The sequence below is a fragment of the Xenopus laevis genome, chromosome 5S, assembly GCF_017654675.1.
Source record: "Xenopus laevis strain J_2021 chromosome 5S, Xenopus_laevis_v10.1, whole genome shotgun sequence".
Classification (NCBI taxonomy): domain Eukaryota; kingdom Metazoa; phylum Chordata; class Amphibia; order Anura; family Pipidae; genus Xenopus; species Xenopus laevis.
In genome coordinates this window covers 101,531,613-101,553,786 of record NC_054380.1, presented here as the reverse complement: position 1 = coordinate 101,553,786, position 22,174 = coordinate 101,531,613, and the positions used below count along the sequence as shown (strand labels likewise).

At 36.9% G+C, this 22,174-nt stretch overlaps 1 protein-coding gene across 1 annotated transcript; it reads left to right on the top strand.

Moving 5' to 3' along the window:
• Positions 1-1,990: 1,990 nt before the first annotated feature.
• LOC108718103 (otolin-1) lies at positions 1,991-21,886 on the top strand. Its single transcript, XM_018265717.2, has 5 exons — positions 1,991-2,258; positions 8,059-8,424; positions 15,767-15,856; positions 18,198-18,269; positions 19,804-21,886. Exons 1-5 carry the CDS (start codon positions 2,252-2,254, stop codon positions 20,706-20,708), a joined length of 1,440 nt encoding a protein of 479 aa, XP_018121206.1. The 5' UTR covers positions 1,991-2,251; the 3' UTR covers positions 20,709-21,886.
• The last annotated feature ends 288 nt before the right edge of the window (positions 21,887-22,174 follow it).

Genomic DNA, 22,174 nt, shown 5'->3' with positions numbered 1-22,174 from the left:
AACCTCAGTATATTTGTACTTTCTTTAACTTCTCAAGACACCACTGCTGAGTCAGATAGAAGCATTAAATGACAAATGTTGTTCATTCTCTAAAGGCAATTACTTACCACAAAACTAACTTCCCCTCTGCATTAAAATAGAAGGAGGCAGTTACTAATCACTGCTGATTTTAAAGATCCTAAAACATTGAGGCTCAGGGTGTATTTCTCTCTGCTACCCAAGGGATTTATGTATATGCATTTTATACACATTCGCCTCAGCCCATATACTCCATTCTCTCTTCGCATGAGAACAGCCCTTGGAATAGGACTCCGTCCCAGTTAATTTAAAGCAGTTAAGATGATACTTGCTCCTAACAGCCATGACCCTGACTATAGTATGAGTGGTGGGATATTTACAATGACAAGGTTTGTTCTCAGGCATGACTGCATTTAAAAGCGTCTTCTCAAAAGAGAGGCCAATTGAATGGAAATCACATCCTGCACTTTGCTAGTTCTCCAGTTCCTAGAAACAGAACGTCTTTAAGTCTGTGCTCTTGCACTTTATGGGTATTGTTTCTCTTGAAAGCCATAATGGCACAGACGTATCTCGTGATGCATGTCATTGTGATATTGATCATGCACACTTTCTTCATTTGTATGTGCCATTGACCAGACAAACCTGCCATTATTGCTGCAAGTTCAAGCATTATCATATGCCAATACTCCTGCACTCAACATATACAATAAATGGTTTTATATCATTTTGTAGCTTTGCAGTTTATCTACGCAGTCACCTGTAAAACATAAAAGCTGATCATCAACAAAAATGGCAAAGGGCCCTTTATTTTGTTTAACTATATGAGATTGTTACTGCCAAATGTGTCTTTTCTTTTATGAGCTATAGATGGTATGTGTGAAAAGCTGCAATACTTTGGGATAGTGACAAGCGTTAAATACTGTAATAAAGTCTGCACACGGGGAACAATGAATTATAAAGCCATAATGAAAACTAATGAAAAGGCCACATCCTCATAACCTGTTGATAATGAAAGTTTCTCTTTTACAACCCAAGAGATTCATGGTTTTAGCAGACAAACTCCCAACATACACGCTATTACTTTCATCAAATTATAATGAAAAAAGGTTTTAGCATCCTAATAAGTGTGAAGTTATTGCTACTAAACCGGGCATTTCCTTAGGCAGCTGGAACAGATTACAAATGAAAAAATGCTAGAAAGTCTAGTTATAGTTATTGCATAATATAGATATGAAAAAGCCCAACAGTGATTTAGGGAATTTCCTCGGAATATGACCTCCCTAGCCAAACGCAAAACAAATGTATATTTGATTACATTTTTATATAGCATCAGAGAGTATTTTATAGAAAGAGAAAAAGTACACAGGAACGAAAAAAAATCCAGTAACATAAAATAAATTAGAAAAATGCCAGAAAGGTGTCTATCAAAGATGCCTTACAGGATGTATACGATAAGAGACACAAAAGAAATTAAGAAAATATGTGGGTGTGTTGCTCTCAGTGCTACTTTTACTAATAGTATTGTGACGGACCGTGAACAGCTATCTCGACTAGACAGAAAAGATTTTCATGGCATCGTTGCTTCAATCAGCTGTAGAGATGACTAAAATAGACCACTGCATGAACTGAGGTGAGCAAGTGGGGTTGGACTGGGAGAAAAGACAGGTAACGCAGAAAAAGATGGAAAACTTACATTTTTGGAATAAAAAAAGATCACCTGTGTACTAACCATCTACCAGGTGGTATATATAAGACTTTAATCACAGTGATGAAGGGGCTGGGTTTGAAAGATGATGAGATAATAGGTACTAAAAAAAAAATTAGTAATTTGTGAGCCTGAGCATCACAGCATAAGTCACACGCTAGAATATGCAAATTCTGAATTCCTTGTTGAGTGTGAGATGGTAATGTATGGCAAGATAATTGATTTTGATTGATATGAGAACCTATTCAGTATACTATTCAAGACAGAACTTCTACTGCAGTCTGAACAGAACAGAGTTTGAACAGAGTTAATGAAAAGAATTGGTGTCATCTGCATAGAGGTGGTGAGAGTAATCCAAGCAGGTGATGAGGTCACCAAGACAGAATATAAAGAGAGGAGAAGCAGACCCAGAACAGACCCTTGGGATACTCTTACTGACAGTTCAATAGCTGATGAACAGCATTTAAAGAAAGTGTTACCGAAGTTGCGATTGGCGAGATAGGAGGAATACCAGGATAAGAGTCAAGTATGCCAAGTGAGTGAAGATTTTGTACTATAAAAGGAGATAATGGTCAACAGTATCAATTGCTGTATAGAGCAAGTCTAAATGAAGTATGTCAGCGGATCAATGTATTTCAGATCCTTGCATCTTATATGCCATTGATGACATTGTTTATAGCTATCTCCTTGGAGCAAACTCAAGGGAAGCTGGTTTAAAAGGTATCAAGAATAGAGCTGCCATTCAGAAATTGTAAAACATAGCTTGGCTGTTACCAAGGCATGCTGGTTTAGAGAAGGGAATGCTACCCATGTATATGTATTGACTAAACATATTCTATTAGAGAGGGATGAAATGGAAATTTAAGTAAATGTGGAAATGAAAGGGGCACTGGATGGTTAAAAGGATAGTTGGATGCAGAAGGTGGCAAAAAAAGGAACATGTTTTCCAGCAAAACATTTAAATCTGTAACCCAACCAGTTTATGGGTATCCTTCTGGGAGGGAAGTAAATACAATACCAAAATAAATAGAGCACCTAAAGTCAAGATAAACCATATAGTGTAGTGGTTAATATGAAAGTCCAGATGAGAAGAACTTTGGAGGCTATGTCTTTGGCAGTTAGTAGTCATGGATGATTTCTGCAGAAAACTGATGTAGCAGGGAAAGAGTCTAGAAAATAATAAGATAGCAAACTAAAGGTGGTCATAGTCTCTTAAATAGGGACAGTGAAGGCCAGCTGGTGAAAAACATGTTTGATGAATTTCAGTAGTTCAGTAGTAAATGTAATTAAACCATAGGATTTTGGATTAGAACAGAGTGAATGATATATCTTTAAATACTCTCCATGTACTTCTTGTTATAAGAAAACCAAGGCTCGCCAACTAACTGTATAGATTTATGATTCTATCCTTTGTATATAAATGTATAATAGTTCTTAAGCGAGAATCAAGCACATAGTTGGTCATCCTTAAAAACCACTGACAGCCCCCCTGCAACAAAACCCACAAGCTGAATTTTAGATGGAAATTATTTCTTATTGTTGGTGACTAAAATAAACTTCAATTAGGGTTGTTAAGAAAAAAATAAGCAATTTGATGATTGCATCCCTTCAAACTCCCCAACTCACCAAATTATTTATATCCCTCAAGGTGTAAGATAGATTTGCCTGTGTGGCTGAATGACGGAACATGCAGTAAATGCTATATTTGTAACATAACAACATATATTTTCAATGGTTTTGTAATCTTGAAATATTACATGGCATCTTAACATTACTTGTTTCATCCTCCCTGGGAATGGTCTCCGATGTTATATAATAGCAAGTGCTCTGGAGTCCAACAGCAAAAGAAAGACCTTTCCATTACACCATCAATTTAGAAGCAAAGCTCACACAAAGGAGCAATAGCATACATGTTTTTGATTCATGGCACTCATATGCAGTTACTTCATTTAACAGTCAGTATGGGAAATATAGTTCAGGATCTTAGCAGTCATTGAGCTGGCAATGTAGTCCCAAAGCTGTTTCTACAAGTAGAAATACCATTTAGACTTTGGAATTTTAAAGAAATAAGAACAAAGTTGTGCCTTTTTTAAAATTTCCTGCAAGTAAAGGAAGCACATTATATGTGTTCTATTTTAATCATTATTATTCAAATCTAATGAATCATGCATAGTGTGTGAAATATTTTCTAAAATACAAATACATATTGGCATAATTAAGACGGTAGAAAGAGGCTTCCTACGGCAGGAAGAAGTACGCACCCTGTATTGTGGCAAATTAAGTTAAACTGAGCAAAGCCTAATATGCAATAAAGAATGTATTCTAATCACAGGAGATACGAGACTTGCTTAAGTATTACGGGTATGGGACCTGTTTCCCAGTATACTTTGGCCCTGGACTTTTCTGGATAGCGGATCTTTCCGTTATTTGGATCTTCATACCTTAAGTCTACTAGAAAATCATGTAAACACTGAATAAACCCAAAAGGATGGTTTTGCTTCCAATAAGGATTAATTATATCTTAGGTTGCATCAAGTACAAGCTACCGTTTTATTATTACAGAGAAAAATAAATCATTATTAAACATTTGGATTATTTGGATAAAATGGAGTCTATGGGACATGGCCATTCCGTAATTCAGAGCTTTTTGGATAACTGGTGTCCAGATAATTGATCCCATACATACCTGTACCTGTATGTAATACGAAAATAAACACATTTTCTTTCCTAAATTTCTGGCAACAAGAGGCAAATTCTGTATTATTATTTATAACATAAACCTGCTTTTGGCTTCAATCTTTATAATTAATGCAGATTATCTGGTTGCATGCCTGCCAAGCACGGTGTCCTAGCAATATCTTCCTGCACTGAACAACTACATAACCCCCTCAGAGACACAGAGATTATATTTTAGAGGAGTTCATTTTGCACTGGCCAATTTCTGAAGTGTGGTGTGGCTTTCAGATATAGTTCTGGCTCCACATTTAAATGTTCAAACCTAATATTCTACAAATGCATTTAGTATGTCTCCCTTGTTCAATATGAGCGCAATGATTAGAGCTTTTTTTTTCGAATTGTTTTCATTAGTGAAAGATCTACATGGGTCATTTTTGAATGCACCCCAAAGTGCTGGTGCTAAACGATTCACACCATTTGTTAAGGTTCTTGTGCCCATACACATTCCTAAACTTCCACATGGTTGCCAAATTCCAATGCATCAATCTTTCTTCATCCTCTTCTGTCCCATGTTTGCTTCTTTTAAGCTAGATGATATGATTACACCTGCATATAGTGAATTTCTTATCTGAAAGCTAAAAAAGTCACACAGAGAGTGAAGGTACAGAGAGGTTTATAAGTTTCTCGATTTGCACTTTGTGAATGATGGTTACCAGGAGTGACATTTTTGCCTCCTCTGATAACCAGTGGGTTGCTGCCACTGGAGGCGAGTTGAGCGCAGCACCCCTGATAGCATTGTATATAATTCTTGAAAACAGAAGCGCAAAGATTAGATATATTGGGTTGCCATACAAGAGAATAATTGTCACAGCCATGTAAATTGTAAGGGACATACAACTTGGGACATATCATTTCTCCCAAGGAAACCAAAAGCTGATATTCCGTGCTAAAAAATTACCTCGGAGTCAAAATAACAGCTGCTCTTTGCTTGTATGCGAGGCTTATAAAGGGGGAAATACATTTATAAATTATTATTGGGCAAACACCACTTTTATCCGTAGGGCTGTTACAGGTTAGTGCTAAGTTAAAGGGGACCTAAATCTTAACAAAGACATAGGGGGTTATTTACTAAACTCCGAATGCAAAAATCGAACTTTTAAAACCACGAGGATGGAAAAGTCAGAATCAGAAAATCTGGCATCTCAGACCTGTTGAGGTTGCATATAAGTCAATGGGAGAAGTCCCAATGATTTTTTGATGTGTGCTGGGTTTTCTGCAATACCCTGAAGTTTTTGGGCAAAAAAAAAGCATAAGAAATCAAAGTTTTTGGGTGAAAAATCGGGAAAATGTAAAAATAAATAAGTGTAAAAAACCCAAGCGGATTTGATCCGAGTTTGTAGCAGAAAATTTTGAAATAAAATCGGACTTTGATAAATAACCCCCATAGGGTAGAAATGCTGCACAGTATTTTCTTTTGTTTTCTAACAGCAACCACAGCCTTTTAGTAGTGACGATCTTCATCTCTGAATATGCCCCATGCAGCTCGTAATATTCTTTTCTGCAAATTCCAAACATATTCTCTGTGCTGCTGTCGGTTACATGAGTTACTAATACTAATTAATTCCGATTTTTATTCTCAAAAACTATGTAGCATCAGCCTCTGTGATATGCAAATCTCTGCTGGATAATGTTCAGCAACCCCTAAGCTTAGCTCAATAGCTGCCTAGAGCACTCTGAGCATGTGCAGTATCACTCCTAACACTCCAAACAACATCCAAGATGATTATTATAGTTATGCTAAACCTTTAGGATGGTGTCATAAGTCCAGTATATAAAATATGGCATTTCAACTGATATTCAATTTTTTTTTTTAGAAAGGACTGGACCAATCATTTTACTGAGATTTAGGGGCAGATTTATCAAAGGCTGAATTTCAAAGTTATGTGAATTTTTTTTAACTCTAATAAATTCGAATGTACTCACAACTCAAATGGGAGGTTATTTATGAAAAAACTTGAACGTCTTGAATAGGAACGACCTGAAAATGCGAATCCAATTCTAATAGAGTTTTCCTCCAAAAAAACCTCAAATTTCAGGAATTAACATCCTGGCATCAGGCAATTAACATCTTCAAATGGTTCCCTCTCTGACCATTGACTTCTACATGAACTCAGCAGGTTTTAGGTGGCAAATATTCAAATTAGAACTGTTTTCAGGGTCGAGGTGTGATAAATCTCATATTCGAATTCAGATTGGAGTTGGAGCTTTTAAATTCAAAATTGTGAGTTTTGACCAAAAAAAAAAAATCCAAAATTGAATTTACCAATCGAACCTTAATTAATCTGTCTCTAAATAACTGTGAAACTTTTATAAAAATTCCTCCTGTAAATGAGAAAGAGCCTTCTGTTGTCAACTGACACCTTGACAAAATAAGAAACAAGACTGGTTAGCAAGTGCATTAGCTCTAGAGTAAAGGATCTAAAGGAACTGGGTCTGTTAACAAACTGTACTAAAGGCAAATTGAAAGAAATATTTCTAGAGCAAATACACCAGGGTCTAACTGGCATATTTTGTGTTTGGCCTCCAAACCTACATTACAGTTGTTAATTTGCTTAATAACTCATTTACTCCCTGTGTATCCCTACTGCAGCACTGGTTATTATGTTTGCTAGCATTTAATATATGATAAGTACTAAGCAAAATTCCATAGTCTTCAATTAGATTAACTGAGCAGCCCTTACAAAAATGGATGAATCCCAGAATACTTTCATAGTAAACAAACAATACATTTGCACTACTACTTTTTAAGGAATTTTTTTTTACGGGAAAACAGACTACATGGAGAAATTTTAGCCCGGATTAAAGAAAAAATACGAAATACCCTGCAAACTATACCTGGCAAAAACTTAGCTCAATATTAATTAAGATGTTTTTCTATCTTCTTACTTGAAGTGAACATTCCACTGTGCTCTAATGAACACATATGTATTTCATATTTGTATTTTCGATTTAGTAGTTAATAAATTTTTCGGGCTTAAGTGAAAACGTATAAAAATAATCTAGTAATTTGTACTAAATCTAAATTTAACTTAACAAAACAAGGGATGTGTTTGGACTTTTTATATTTAGCATGAAATACAGGAGGGCTGGTACAGCAGTTTGTTTTAGTAGATCTGTATCTACACTGCCTTTGCTAATATCTGCTTGGTGAAAGTTTATATTCAGTGCAGGAATTGTAGCTCTTTGGTAACTGTATTCCATGACTGCTATATATTCCACATTTACTCCTATGTGTGGAAATTTAAACATATAATAATTGAGCGCAGAGAGTAGCATAATGAATGTTGTACTTCCATAAAAAAAGAATAATCTTCCAGTTACTGTGCCGAGTAAGTTATAATCTATGTACATGGCAGGTCTACTGTATGTGTGCTCATACTTTCCTCTAATTCTAAATAGATACACCAGTCCAGTTGACTCTTACATAGCTGTATAAAGCAAAAGAAAGCAACATGCCTAGATATGACATGCAATCTATCACAAAGGAAAACTGGTACAAAAATGGTACAAAGGCTGTGAATATTGTACTTGTATTTGTGGAAATCCATTGAAATGCATCAGCATATAACATGAATAATGTATTACTTTCTTTTTCACAGATATAAAAATGGGAACTTTATCATGGCCAACAGCCACGTTTATCACCATTCTTACCACTGTGTACTTGGAAGCAAAAACCACTCAGCCAGCAAAGCATACCAAGAGATCTTATAATATGGAGATTGCAAATGGTTTAGAGACATCCCTCACTCCACCAACACAAGAGACTCTGTTTCCTGAAATCCCGGAGTTCACCGATACTACTACTGAACTAGCCACCTTAAATCCAGACTTCAGAACAGCCACCACTCTCTATCCCTTTGACAATTTCACACTGGAAACACCTGATTTTTTTTTTAACTGCTGTGAGTGTTGCTCACCGATGCCTGGACCAAAAGGCGATGCTGGTGCAATGGGCCTCCCAGGTAACATAACCCCTCTAAATGGTGTCATTGCTAACTTAAAGGTTCACAACTTGCTGCAGTTCATAGTCCATTTGATTTCTGAGAGTGAAAGCACATAAACCTATTTTTAAGTTGCTGCAACGAGTTAGCAAATAGTTATCCATTTGGCATTGCCTTTACACTTGAGCTGCTAGGCATTGGCCCAGAGTCCGAATGTATGGGGGAATGCAATTCATTTGCAATAACGTCTGAATGAAGCATCCTCTATACTGTAAATAGCAGATGCCTCATTTTAATCAGCTGGAGGAACACTGCCATATTACTATCTTTAATGTATTTTTTACTTTATTTAAGCTAGAAATACAAAGAAAGCAATGGAACATGATGTCTCGTATATATTGTTCTTCCATCATTCTACTTCATTAAAAATATGCTGTTAGAGTTAACAATGGTCTCAAAGTTTACTGCAAAGCTGGGTTTCTAATCTCATCACTAATGATAATAAATCACTTAGCACCTTATCCTGCAGCTTATTGCTTGATAATTGTAGCAGGTTTTCTTTGTGCACTCCAATATCATAGCAGGTCCATCGTTAGAAGAACAAAAGGAACTGTAATTTTTATTAGAGCCACAAATCATTTCCAAAGCCAAGCCTTTGTACCTTGCTGTTCCCAGATTCGGCAAAATTGGAAAACTGCACAGTAAATCACACGACTGCCCAATAAAAGAAATTACTGTGGTTACATCCTGTGCTCATTATTCATATAAAATTACAGACTGCTTACTTGTTTTGTCAGTAGATTCACAGCCAATAACTTATTTCTTTGCATTAAGGCATTTGGTTATTTTAAGGTAATAGGTCTCATTTGCAAAAGAAGCAAAGAAGCAAGAGACACAAATCGCCATGTTTTACCTAATGCATAAGCATAATGTTTCCCAACACACTATAATACAAGCCAATGATTGCGGTGCAGTGCCAGAGATACAAATGTTTTGCTTAACATTGAACAGCAGAGAGTTGGGTATTCACCAGGGGTGATGGGGGGGGCACATGGATGTCTATTTGCAAGCCCCTCACTTTTGCACCATTCAGTAAGGAGCAGCCATAGGTGCAACATACAGTGGGAGACTTGTTTACCTGACTTTTATATGTGTACAAAGCAGTATTAAACAGTATTATTGCAATAGTTTTTGCAGTTGTTACTTATTTTGATTCTGTATTTTTTTTCCATTGAGTTAGCCATACATGTATAGATTTGCTCTTTTGGTGAGGTTATGCTTGGATTATCCAATATTATCCAATTATCCAATAGCTTGATACTGGGCCAACTATAGCATTATAACATAGGCCTATACATTTCTCACTTGGCTGGATTTTTAAACTAAAATCTGGATGATCCCTAGTTGGCATCTAATACTGTATATGGCCAATTTTAGGGTAATCTCCCACAGGAGGCATTCCAGGAAGGTGGCACAGACTTCCCTGGTTCCTCACTAGCATGCCTTAGTTCCCTCCTGGCCTGTTTGCTCTTAGGTAGGAGACAGCAGGGGAGGGGTTCTCTGAACCCGTGCCCTAGGCCTCCCTGTGCCTGGCCCCCCCTGCGACTGCAGGGGCTGCTTCCTCTATATGCAACTGCCAGGCCCGGATTTGTGGCGAGGCCACAAAGGCCCAGGCCTTGGGCGGCAAATAAATAGGGCTGACATGCCGCCCAGTTGCTTCATGGGGAGCTGTGCATCCCCAGTTCGCCGGCGCTCTTGGGTGGGGGAGGGGGTAGTGTGGCAGTTGCTCGGACCGCATGGCCGGGTGATTGTACTGCATAGCCTAGGGGTTCCTGCAACAGAAATCGGGCATTCCAGAAAGGTGGCTCAGACATTTTGTGCAGGATTTATTGGCTCAGCTTGATCATCTGTTGACCACTAAGGGGGTTATTAATAAAAGTCCGAATTTACAGTATCTCAATATTTTCTGCTATAAACTCTGATCAAATCCGCATTGGGTTTATTATTACATTTTCTAGTTTTTTATTTATTATTACATTTTCCCTCAAATTTGCTTTGTGGGAAAAAATCCAATTTTCACTTTTCTTTTTATCAGATTTTCACGATTTTTTTGGATTTTTCATGAGAAAACTCAGACTTTTGCCCAAAATCTCCGAAAACTTCTGGGTATTGCACGAAATCCAGCGCACATCAAAAAATCATTGGGACTTCTCCCATTGACTTATATGTAACCTCGACAGGTCTGAGATGCCAGATTTTCTGATTTGGACTTTTCCATCCTCGGGGTTTAATAAATTCCAAAAAATGTGTGATTTTTTAAGGGGGTTATTTACTAAACGCCGAATGCAAAAATCACGAAAAATTTGTAATTTTTTTTTATAAAATAGGACTTTTAAAAAATCACGAATTTCTCAGAATTTCTTAAACCCAGAGGATGGAAAAGTCTGAATCAGAGACTTGATAACTCCCCAAAAGTCAGATTTTATTAAAAAAATCAAAAATTTTTCATGATTTTTGCATTCAGAGTTTAGTAAATAACCTCCTAGGTATTCTTATTTATTATGTCATGTTTTATCATTACTACTTCAGTTTTTTCAGATTTCACAAGATTTCACACATAAAATAGCAACCAAAGACACAATGCGTGGGAAATCTGAACTCAGTCAGTGCTTGTAGCACACAGTCCTGGGAACAGAAAGAAAAGTAACTAAATATAAAAATTATAAAGATGTTGAAAATACTTTCATTGGCCACACCACAGATTATCCATACATTTACAGTCACTTTTCAGATGAACTGTCCAACCTTCTGTTAATTTGGTGCCCTCAAAATGATTGATTTGACTATTTAAATTCTGGTGCATTCCCATAAAAGCTAATTAGTCAAAACTGAAAACCAGGTAAAAAAATGTAGAGACATTCTAATTTTGTACATCCAACCTGGGTCTGCACAAGCCTCCTCGCCCTGCACTCGAATTGACCCATACACATGAAGCCATATTGTGTCAATATACAGGCCACTGTAGGAATCCCAGCTGCTTGAGGATTATCAGGTATCCCAGCACCCTTGTGTATATAGCATAAGAGAATCTCTAAGTAATTAGTACAGAAACAACATTGTTGACTTTAAAAAACATCAATCAATCCCAAATATAAATTGACTGAATGATGTAGAATCCAGGAAAATGTATTATGCATAATATATAGGTGGAATGGAACCACAAAAAAATGCTGGAAATCTTAAAATCTTTTTGTTTACACCAACATGCATACTGTACTTTGTAAAGCTCAAGCAGGGAAGTATGCTAAAATTGTAAGTGAATGTCTAATATTACATCATTGTTAGGGCAGCTGCTGTGCAATAAGATTTTGCATCATCCCAGATATAGTTTTTCTAAGAAAAGATCTCAATGTTTCTAATTACAGGCACAATAGTGCCTGTAAATAATGTGAATTGCTGTGTTCCAGTATACAGTCTAGCACAAGTACTTTTATTGTAGAAAATCAGAAAATAATGTGATCCATCCTTTATATTCTGATATGTAACTGGTGCCAATACTGCTATCACTTTTTGCTGCTTAAAGGGTACATCTTAATGCTCTTAGATACATGGTCAGACTGGGTCATCAGGATACCAGGAAAAAACACTGTGGGCCCTGGCCCTTGTTGGTCTGCCAAGCTCCCGACAAAAATTTGTGTGCTCCCCGTGAACTCCCCCAAATCATCATGGCTGGCAGGTGGCAGCCTGGTGGGCCCAGACACCCAAGTCCGACCTTGCTTAGATATAATTGTATCTTCACTCCTATTTTAATAACTTTGTAATTTGTAGAATAGAAATTTGGATTTTGCTACAAACTCAATGCATCAAGGATCCAAGGAATACACAACATGTGGTTTGAAGGCAAAGAAATGTTCAGAATGATAAAAAGAACCTAACACACGCAAAACAATATCATGGTTCCATTTTGCTACCATACCTAATGGAAAATATAAAAGCAAATGACATAAAAGCAAATGCATAGATTGGAGAGGTAGAAACAGTACAATTTATGTTTGGTTTCAATGCAAAGCCTGGTGCCTTGCAGTAAGTTAAACTGAGAGCTCTTTCAAGCAGGACACTTTTATCTTCCTTGATTTTTTTTTTATTGCCAACAATATCTCTACTACAGTATGTAATGCATAACTGGTATGGATGGCAGAGAGTCTTCAACACTGTTTCCCTTGTCCTTTGTTAATTCATAGCTGTGCAACTTCTTGTGCCTCATCCACCAAAGGAAAAAATAAATTTTTTTGTATTTAGCTTCAGTGTACGGTGTATTTAATAAAACATTATTTTTGCATAAAAAATATGCCGACTTCAAGCAGGTCTTTGAATATACTCTATATTAATTAATAACTTCTACTGTAATAAACTGTCTAATGAAACCTGTTGACACTTGGGGGCTGATTCACTAAGGGTCGAATATCGAGGGTTAATTAACCCTCGATATTCGACTAGGAATTAAAATCCTTCGACTTCGAATATCGAAGTCGAAGGATTTAGAGCAAATACTGCGATCGTACGATCAAAGGATTATTCCTTCGATCGAACGATTAAATCCTTCAAATCGAACGATTCGAAGGATTTTAATCCAACGATCGAAGGAATATCCTTCGATCAAAAAAACCTAGGAAAGCCTATGGGGAACTTCCCCATAGGCTAACATTGACTTAGGTAGCTTTTAGCTGCCGAAGTAGGGGGTCGAAGTTTTTTTTAAAGAGACAGTACTTCGACTATCGAATGGTCGAATAGTCGAACGATTTTTACTTCGAATCCTTCGATTCGAAGTCGTAGTCGAAGGTCGAAGTAGCCCATTCGATGGTCGAAGTAGCCCAAAAAATACTTCGAAATTCAAAGTTTTTTTACTTCGAATCCTTCACTCGAATTTAGTGAATCGGCCCCTTGGTTTTTGAATTATTTTATTCTGATACAGTTATGGGATCCATTATCTGGGAACCCGTTTTCCAGAAGGTTCCAAATTACTGGAAAGCTATCTCCCATATAATAAAATAATCCAAATTTTTAAAAATGATTTCCTTTTTCTCTGTAATAATTAAATAGTACCTTGTACTTGATCCAAATTGAGCTATAATTCATTCTTATGGGAAGAAAAACTACAGTTTATTGCGTTTATTTAATATTTATATGATTTTCAAATGACAGAAGAAGATCCAAATGACAGAAAAATCTGTGGAAAACCCCAGGTCCTGCGCATTCTGGATAACAGGTCCCATACCTGTATGTTGTTTATAACATTCTGCCTTTCACTTTATGCTACAGTATCAACATTATATGGGTAATTTATTATGTGCAGGGCAGAGTGCAAAGGGCCTAAAAACAAGCTCTTGCATTTCTGCCTGTCTCTGTAGATGATCCCTTATTTAGGTTTTAGCAATATGTTATTTACAGGTTTCCCTGTATTTGTATTGAAGACAAATGGCACAGACTTGGTGGGGCTTATAATGATGCCTTACTGCAACTTTGTACATATATTTTTAAGGCTTGACTGTTTTTTCCTGGCACCCTGTGCAGGTGTAGATAAAATACTGGTGTTGTGCATTGGTCTTACTTCCATAGCATGAGACCATGGTCAGTTATATATGGATCTGCCAATTGATAGAAACGACAAAATTGTACATTTTTGCACTTTGCACACTGGGTTCTGCTTTTGCAAAATTGATACATGCCACTGGCCTCTGATTCCGGAATGCAGAATGAACCTTTCCCAAGGTGCATGTTCTTGTTAGATGAGCTCTAAGTGATGCACACCTGTGCCCCTTTGCACTCTAACACTTGCAGCCCAGGGAAATGTAAATGACCCCTGTAATTAAGTGCAGTTGTCAGTAGCAATGACACATAGGGGCAGATTTACTAAAGGGTAAAGTGGCTAACGCTAGCGACTTTTCGGCAGAAATCGCATCTGCAAGGACATCGCCAATTCCCTAACAGGCGCAGACGACAATTTGGTAGCGAAAGAGACCATCGCTAGCGTTTGTTCGCACTCTGGTCGTTGCTCCGCAATATTGCAGATATTAATGAATGTTACCACTTTCGCCAGAATTTCCTTCGCCACTTCAGACCAGACGAACTGCTGAAACAATGCTACATCTTCCTCAATCTGATGTCAGTGACCTCATATCCTGTACCCCGGAAAGTCATAAAAAGTGTAAAAAACGCAGGCGACTTTTCTATTTTTAAAGCGGGATTACCTTTAAAAGTCCGAACTATTAAAGATTTTTGTGTGAACATTTTGTTTAAGAGGAGGGTTATGGGTGCAATAATCCCCTGTCTAAAAAAGAAAAACAGGGTTTTTTGTTACAAAGTTATGATCATAAAATTGGACATGGGATTATTGTATTTAAATATTTTTTTATATGGCCTTAGGAGTGCACCCACAACCCTCCTCTTGTACCTAACATTTTGTTTAACACATTTCATGGGCCTGCCACATATATTTTAGGGTTGGCTCATGTCTAGGGCATTAGAGGAGCTTTTATGTCTTTATTAAGCTCCCTTGGACATTTGTAATAAAAAGTGGCCACTTCAAGCATTTACACCAACATCTCTCAAAAAGATGTGTATACGACTTTTATTCGCTTCCCCTATTTAAATTGACCTAAGCGTAAGCTTACTAGCGAATTCTCACTAGGCACAACGGAATCTTTGCACAAAAAAGTTGCCAGCGTTCGGTGCCCATGATGCAACCTCACATTTTAGTGAATTAGCATGGTGGTAACAAATTTGCACCTGGCAAAGTGTGTGAATCGGTCACTGCCGACAATTCGCCCTTTAGTGAATCTGCCCCATAGATTTGATCAATGCTAGGAGCTAAAGTTAAAGCAAAGGTTTTATATGTTGCTGCCGGTAATTGCACTGGTGCTATATAATATCTGTTTCAGTAAATGTGCCCTCTTGTATACAGAAAAAAATAAAAAAAATGGATAATAGTTTACCCAATAGGGCAGCAGGTGTGAGAATTAGCCACAGTGTGTTTCTATATTTTCATTTAACTGTATATATTTTCTCTTCTAGAACTAAGGACTTTTAACTGCTTTTTTACCATGGTAGACATTACATTTGGTTGTAGTTACTTCAAGGTGACTATCATTTGTGGCATGAAAGATGATTTTTGAGTGGATATTGATTAAATTGCTCCCAGGCAAATCACTTTAATAGGACTCGAAAGGAAGGTCTTCAGGGTTTAAAACTCTCTGCAAAACTGCTGGATAATCCTTCAAGCATTGCTGTTGTCAAAAAAAGGCATTACTTTGCTGAGAACGCATCGTGAAATCTATTTATATATTTAGCACTTTTCATTTTGCAGGTCCCAAGGGAGAGACGGGAGACACGGGAATGCCGGGGCTACATGGATCTACTGGGCCCGCCGGTGCAAAAGGCTACAAAGGAGACAAGGGTGTGTAACAATGAAAGCCTATTGATTTCGGCTCTCTTCTGTATATTCTCTTAAAATGCAGCCGAGAAAAGCACTTTGTGCATGGTAAAGCTTTTCACATGGTCACAGTAATTGCAAAGATTTATATTCCAATGGTGAAACTAGGCAATACAATAAAGAAGTAATTTGAACAGCTTGCTCCTGTTACAGTCTCACATGCCACTTGCCACTGTGTAAGAAGTGATTTTATAGGACCACGGTTTATTGTTCTTATTTAAATCATTTTAGAGTCTCCTCTCTTATGTTCTCAGGGGATTTTGCTTTTACCCACTACAATGAAGTGCCAATATACAAGTAATCCACCTAAACAACATACCTAGAAAGGGTCCATTAAAGTATAAATTCTAGAGGAAAACGTTTACCTTGTTAGAACCTCCACAGAGATCTCTAAAATACTGCCAACCAAAGAGAAGAAAATCCACAAATAAATAAATGGTTCTTGAAATCTGGTATTTGCTCTCCAGCAGCAGTATAATATGATATATACAGTATGTATAGATTGTAACATGGTAAAACAATGTGTGGTCTCCTATACAGTTAAGACATACTGATAGAGTATGGCCATCATTTGCCTTTGCCCTGCCTTGTGCTCAAATGGTTATTGCCTTGCTATCATGAATGTCACCGTTTGCCTAGAAGCATGGCTTTAAACTGTAGTACTGCATCCTTTTTTATTCTTTGGACACTCTGCTCTCGGATTAGTTTGGCAGGTATAGTGCTTCTGGGTTGGAGTCACTTTAGTCATTTTTCCATTTGTAGAAAAGCCATTTATAATTTGATAAATGGAGTGCCAAAGGTTTAAAACTGTTCTTGTAACCTTTTCCAGACAGATGAGCATAAATTGCTCTTTCTAGTTGGATCTCTTACATCTCTTACACTATAATATTGAAGACAAACTCAAAACTTGTTACCAATACCCTGAGGCCTATGGCAAACGTGGCGTTTTTTTGTGGTGCTCAAGGGAAGAACCTCAACAGTAAAAAAAACTGTTTTGCAAATATTTTCTCCGCCACCAAAGTTGTGGCATAATTCAAATGCCATTTGAGATTTTTGACATATTTAAAAAGCTATTGTAGACATTCGCATTGCAAAAAAGAATTCACAATTTTGTTTCAACACTCTTATTCAGATTTATAAATGTAACCAGGCACATGGCAAATATATTCACTGTGCGAACAAATTAACCCTGCACAAAGTTTATAAATGAGCTCCTGTATCTATGGTCAGCTTAATGACTGCTGTATTTTGTATAATCCACCTCCTGGCACACTTTGCTAAAGCTTCCTGAGCTTGGAAATCTGTTGTCAGTTTTGCTGAGCTGGAATACAGCTCCAACCTATACAACATCTTTGAGCACACTCTCAGTTGGGTTTACAGTGTAATTATCAAGCTCAGGGTAGGTGCAAAGTACAAAAGAAAGGAAATAGGTTGCCCAAATTTAGTAATCACAGACCATTGCACAGAAATGTAATAAAAATGTGTATTTTATAAGAAAAAAAAGGCTTTGTGTGTTTGATACATAAAACTGATAAAAGAGAGAAAACTTGTATATGTAAAATAAAAAATATTTTATAGAAATGAAAGAAACTAAAGTTTGAATAGTTCCTAAAAGCTCCGGCATGAATACAGCTGGAGCTGGCAGAACATTTTTCTTTCTTCATACTCAAACACTATATGGATGCTTACAGGAATAATTTTGTTTAGTAATAAGGCAGCCCTTATAAATTGCTCCACTCTATATATCCATCACCAGTGCCTGCATATTTTTATTGCCCACGTTTCCATAATAGATCAGCACAATATACAAATGTATAAATAATTCACCTGTATTCTTTATGGCAGAGTGCACACACACCATAATTTATAGATTTGAGTGAAGGGAAAACAGAACAACTTCAGTTCGTAATCATGCATGTTTTTAACCATTCTCATGCACTACATACAAAGTAGATGTAAGTTAAAGCAATAAATACAGTCTGTGTTTGTGTTGTGTTTTGAAGGGTACTCATCAAAGACTCTAACATATTTCAGTGATTAATTAGCATAGCCCATACAAGCAGGAGAGTTAAAAAAACATACAAAGACACTTTATCCATCTAATACAATTAAAACAAGAACTATTGCTACATATATTTCATTGTATTTTCAGTCACTCCTGTGGTAGGTCAGACTTTTCTCAAGCATAATCCAGATAGATGCACTATTGTTTGAGCTTTACAGGTAGGAATCTAACTCCATCTTATTTGATGTGCCAAGTAGCAGAACTGCAATTTTCAGATAATGACACCATGTTTATGTGCAGGTGAAAAGGGGGAGTACGGGGAACCAGGATTGAGCGGAATCCCAGGTTTTCCAGGGAAGGCAGGAGAAACAGGTAAAACTATTATTACTTTATATTTTCGTCTATGTTTGTTTATCTGCCTCTTGCCTACAAGTAATCTGGATTTCATAGTTCCCTGGGGGGTTTTGTTGTAATACCAATACCAAATCAAGCATCAATTCGAATAGTGCAGCTATTTTGAATTGTTGCTTTGAATACTCGAATGTATTGGTTTATCGAATTATTGAAAGAAAACCAGCACAAACAACTCGAAACTATTGAGAATCCTGAAGGTAAAAAACATGTTCCAGTTATTAAAGGGACCAACTGCCATTGACTTCCACGTGATTTCGGCAGGTTTTGGCTGCAGTATTTTCAGGTCTGAAATTTTAGCAGCTTAATACTCTAAATATTAATGTTTTGCCCCTTTAGAAACTCGACCAGAATAATTTGAGGTTTAATAAATAGAAATAAAATATGTATTTATTTTGACAATAAGGATTAGTGATATCTTGGTTGGAATCAAGTACAAAGTTCTATTTTATTGTTACAGAGAAAAAGGGAAAATGTTTAAAAATATTGAATAATTTGATTAAAATGTAGTCTATGGGGCAAATTCACTAAGCACCGAAAATACACTAGCGACGCCTTTGCCGCACGTCACTACACTTCGCCGGGCGATGCTAATTCACTAAAATCCGAAGTTGCGCTCAGGGAGGCGAAAGGTAGCGAAGTTGCACTAGCGTTAATTCGTCAAGCAAAGCGAAGTTACGCTAGCGTTGCCTAATTTGCATACGGCGCCAAGTTAAAGTACAATGGACGTATATGTAGCAGCAAATACATTACACTACACAAGTCTGGGAAAACTTCATAAAATAAAATAGAGTTGTTATTTTGCCCTATTCATGTGCTCACTGTATAGTTTAGGTGCCATATGTTAGGAAATGTAAGGGGGAAGGAGGGAATCCCCAAAAAATTTTCGATCTTTTTCAGCCTATCACCCTTAAAAAAGTAAAAGACGCCAGCATTTTTTGGGACTTTGAATTTGAAGCAAGCCCTATCTACTCTATTGCACTTTGCCTGGTCTGAGGTGGAGAAGGCAAGTCTTGCGCAAGAGGTGACGTTCAGCAAAGTAACAAAATGACGGCACGCTGGCGAATTTGCACTAGAGTTAGCCACTTCGCGCTTTAGTGAATTTGCCCCTAAGGGAGATGGCCTTCCCATAATTCGAAATTTTCTGTAACCTGTTTCTGAATAATGGATTCTGTACCATTGCAGTACCTGTCTGCAGAATCTCACATGGGCTCATTTACTAAATGAGCATAAAGTACAAATTAATTTGTGCAATTTTATCACAATCCTTATACTCAATGCACAAGTTGGACCAGCAAAAAATGTGCACTGATTAACGAATTCTAGACACTTTCACGCACTTCAATTGTTTTATCAACAGAATCATATGCTTTTAATCGTGTTGGCAACATGTGTTGAAGTCACTGGCATGACTTGTAGAATCTGACTGTAAAGAAAGCTGATTGAATGTCTCATTTGGCCTTGATGTCTTGCTTTTGTTTATTATTTCTAACAGGTGAGATCGGAGCTAAAGGTGAAAAGGGAAATATTGGACTTTTTGGCTCGAAAGGCCAGAAAGGAAACAAAGGAGATACTTGTGAGAATGGTACAAAAGGAGACAGAGGTGAAAAGGGGGAGCAGGGTTTCATTGGTGTTGATGGGGAAAAAGGAGACAAAGGGGAAAAAGGAGATTTAGGAGATAAAGGCATCATTGGAGAGATAGGAGAAAAGGGGGAAAGAGGAGACATTGGGGAGAGAGGATTAAAGGGAGATAAGGGCATTAAAGGTGATACAGGACTGAGTGGCCTAAATGGATTGGTAGGAGAACGTGGAGAAAAGGGAGTACCAGGCCCAAAAGGTGAGAAAGGTGAGACTGGGCCTATAGGTTTTATGGGTCCAACAGGTTCAAAGGGAAATTTTGGCAACAAGGGAATTAGAGGAAGCCCAGGTAAAAAGGGTTCTAAAGGCCTTAAGGGATCCAAAGGGGATCTTCTCAAACCTCTTAAATCTGCATTTACTGTTGGCTTATCTAAACCATTTCCCCCACCTAACACACCAGTAAAATTTGATAGAATAGTGTACAATGAACAGGAAGAATATAACCCGGCCACTGGGAAATTTAACTGCACCATTGCAGGAACATATGTGTTTGCCTTTCATGTAACAGTCCGTGGCCGCCCTGCTCGAATTAGTATTGTTGCCCAAAATAGGAAAATATTTAAAAGCCGTGAAACTCTATACGGTCAAGAAATAGACCAAGCTTCTGCTATGCTAATAGTAAGATTAAATGCTGGGGATCAGGTTTGGATGGAGGTTGCAAGAGACTGGAATGGCCTGTATGTGAGCAATGAAGATGACAGCATGTTTACAGGGTTTCTTTTATATCCGGATGATCCAGCTGAAACACAGATTCTGGACTAAAGAAAAATGGATTCTATTCAATTAAGTAGCTGAAATTATGGTATAAGCAAAGTGACATTAAAGTAACATAACATAATATATAGTAGGAACATTGTTTTTATTCTTATTTAATATAATGACTGATTCATAACTGTAACAATGCTACAATTTAAAGGCAGTTACTGAATGAGTCGGTGTGAGTTAGATTCAAAACTATTGGGCATATATAGCTAATCGGCATGATATTAGCCTCATATGTGAAATAAATAAACACCTTGTTTTTTAGAAGAATAGAAGTAGATCAAAAATCGTAAATAAATTATAGGTATAACGTGAAGTCTGGGAAGAAAAAGAATGAACACCTAATTTGAAGACTAATCGTAGAACTGAAATTTCATTTTATCAGTGATATGGTTAGACAATGTACTGAAATATGTTTAAAATCTATAGATTACGGTCCTGCCAGTTGGAAAAGCTGCAGTTCAGTTGCTGAAGAGCCTAAACACTTGACTACATAGAATGTTTCTGCCAATTAAAGGAATTGTAAATCTTCAAAACAAATGAATATAAAATTGTCCAGAGCTTTTGCAAGTTACAGTAGAACCTTGCTTTTAATTTTTTTCCCGGGGGATGGGGCGGGTGTTAAAAACCAAATAATGAATCTGAAGCAGTGCCACCTGCTGTCCATTTCAACTGACTGACCAGAAAAAAACTTTAGATAACTCTTCTCAGCTCACTAATTTTATTTTCGAATGAAGTTCAGCTGGAGCCAATCTGTCAGACTCAATATCAGGATGCATGTACTGTAAGCTGCAAAGTAGAGTGCCCTAGGCAATTTTACATTAATTTTGTTTTGAGGGTTTATATTTACTTTAACTCCTCTGTCTGTTATTCAATTCTGTTTTACTTATCAAGGATGAAAGGTCAAGAATAAGAAAGTCACTAGTGTCTTTAATAAGTAATGGAAAATATACCCTTTTTATAAGAGGAAATGTTATTATGTTGCCAATATTACAGGCAGAATGCATCCAGTATATCTACACATAGCAGAATATATTTGTCTCAACTGGCATTTATAGAGGATGGCTCAGTTGTGCTTATTTTTAGTAATAAAAACAAAGTAAAATAATTTCTCATATGAATGATCAAATGTGACCTGTTAATTAAATGAAAATCTTGTTAATAAATATTAATTGTCGTTTACATTCTTTGCCTTTACCATTTGTTTTTTGTGTTGTTTAATTTGACCATCACTGAACTCCACTCCTTAATTATCAACTTGCTTTCCTTCATGAGTGTACCCTTGCCATTGTCTTCTATAGCATCTTGGCAGGTTTTTAGTGTCATTATTTTGATATTTATCTGTTATGGTTATTTTTTTGATAACTCTTGTAAAATCATGGTTGGTGAAAAGGTAAAAGGTCAGGTAAAAAGCCACAAACATAATTTTGGCAGTGATGATGCTTCAATAACAAATTTCCTCCTGA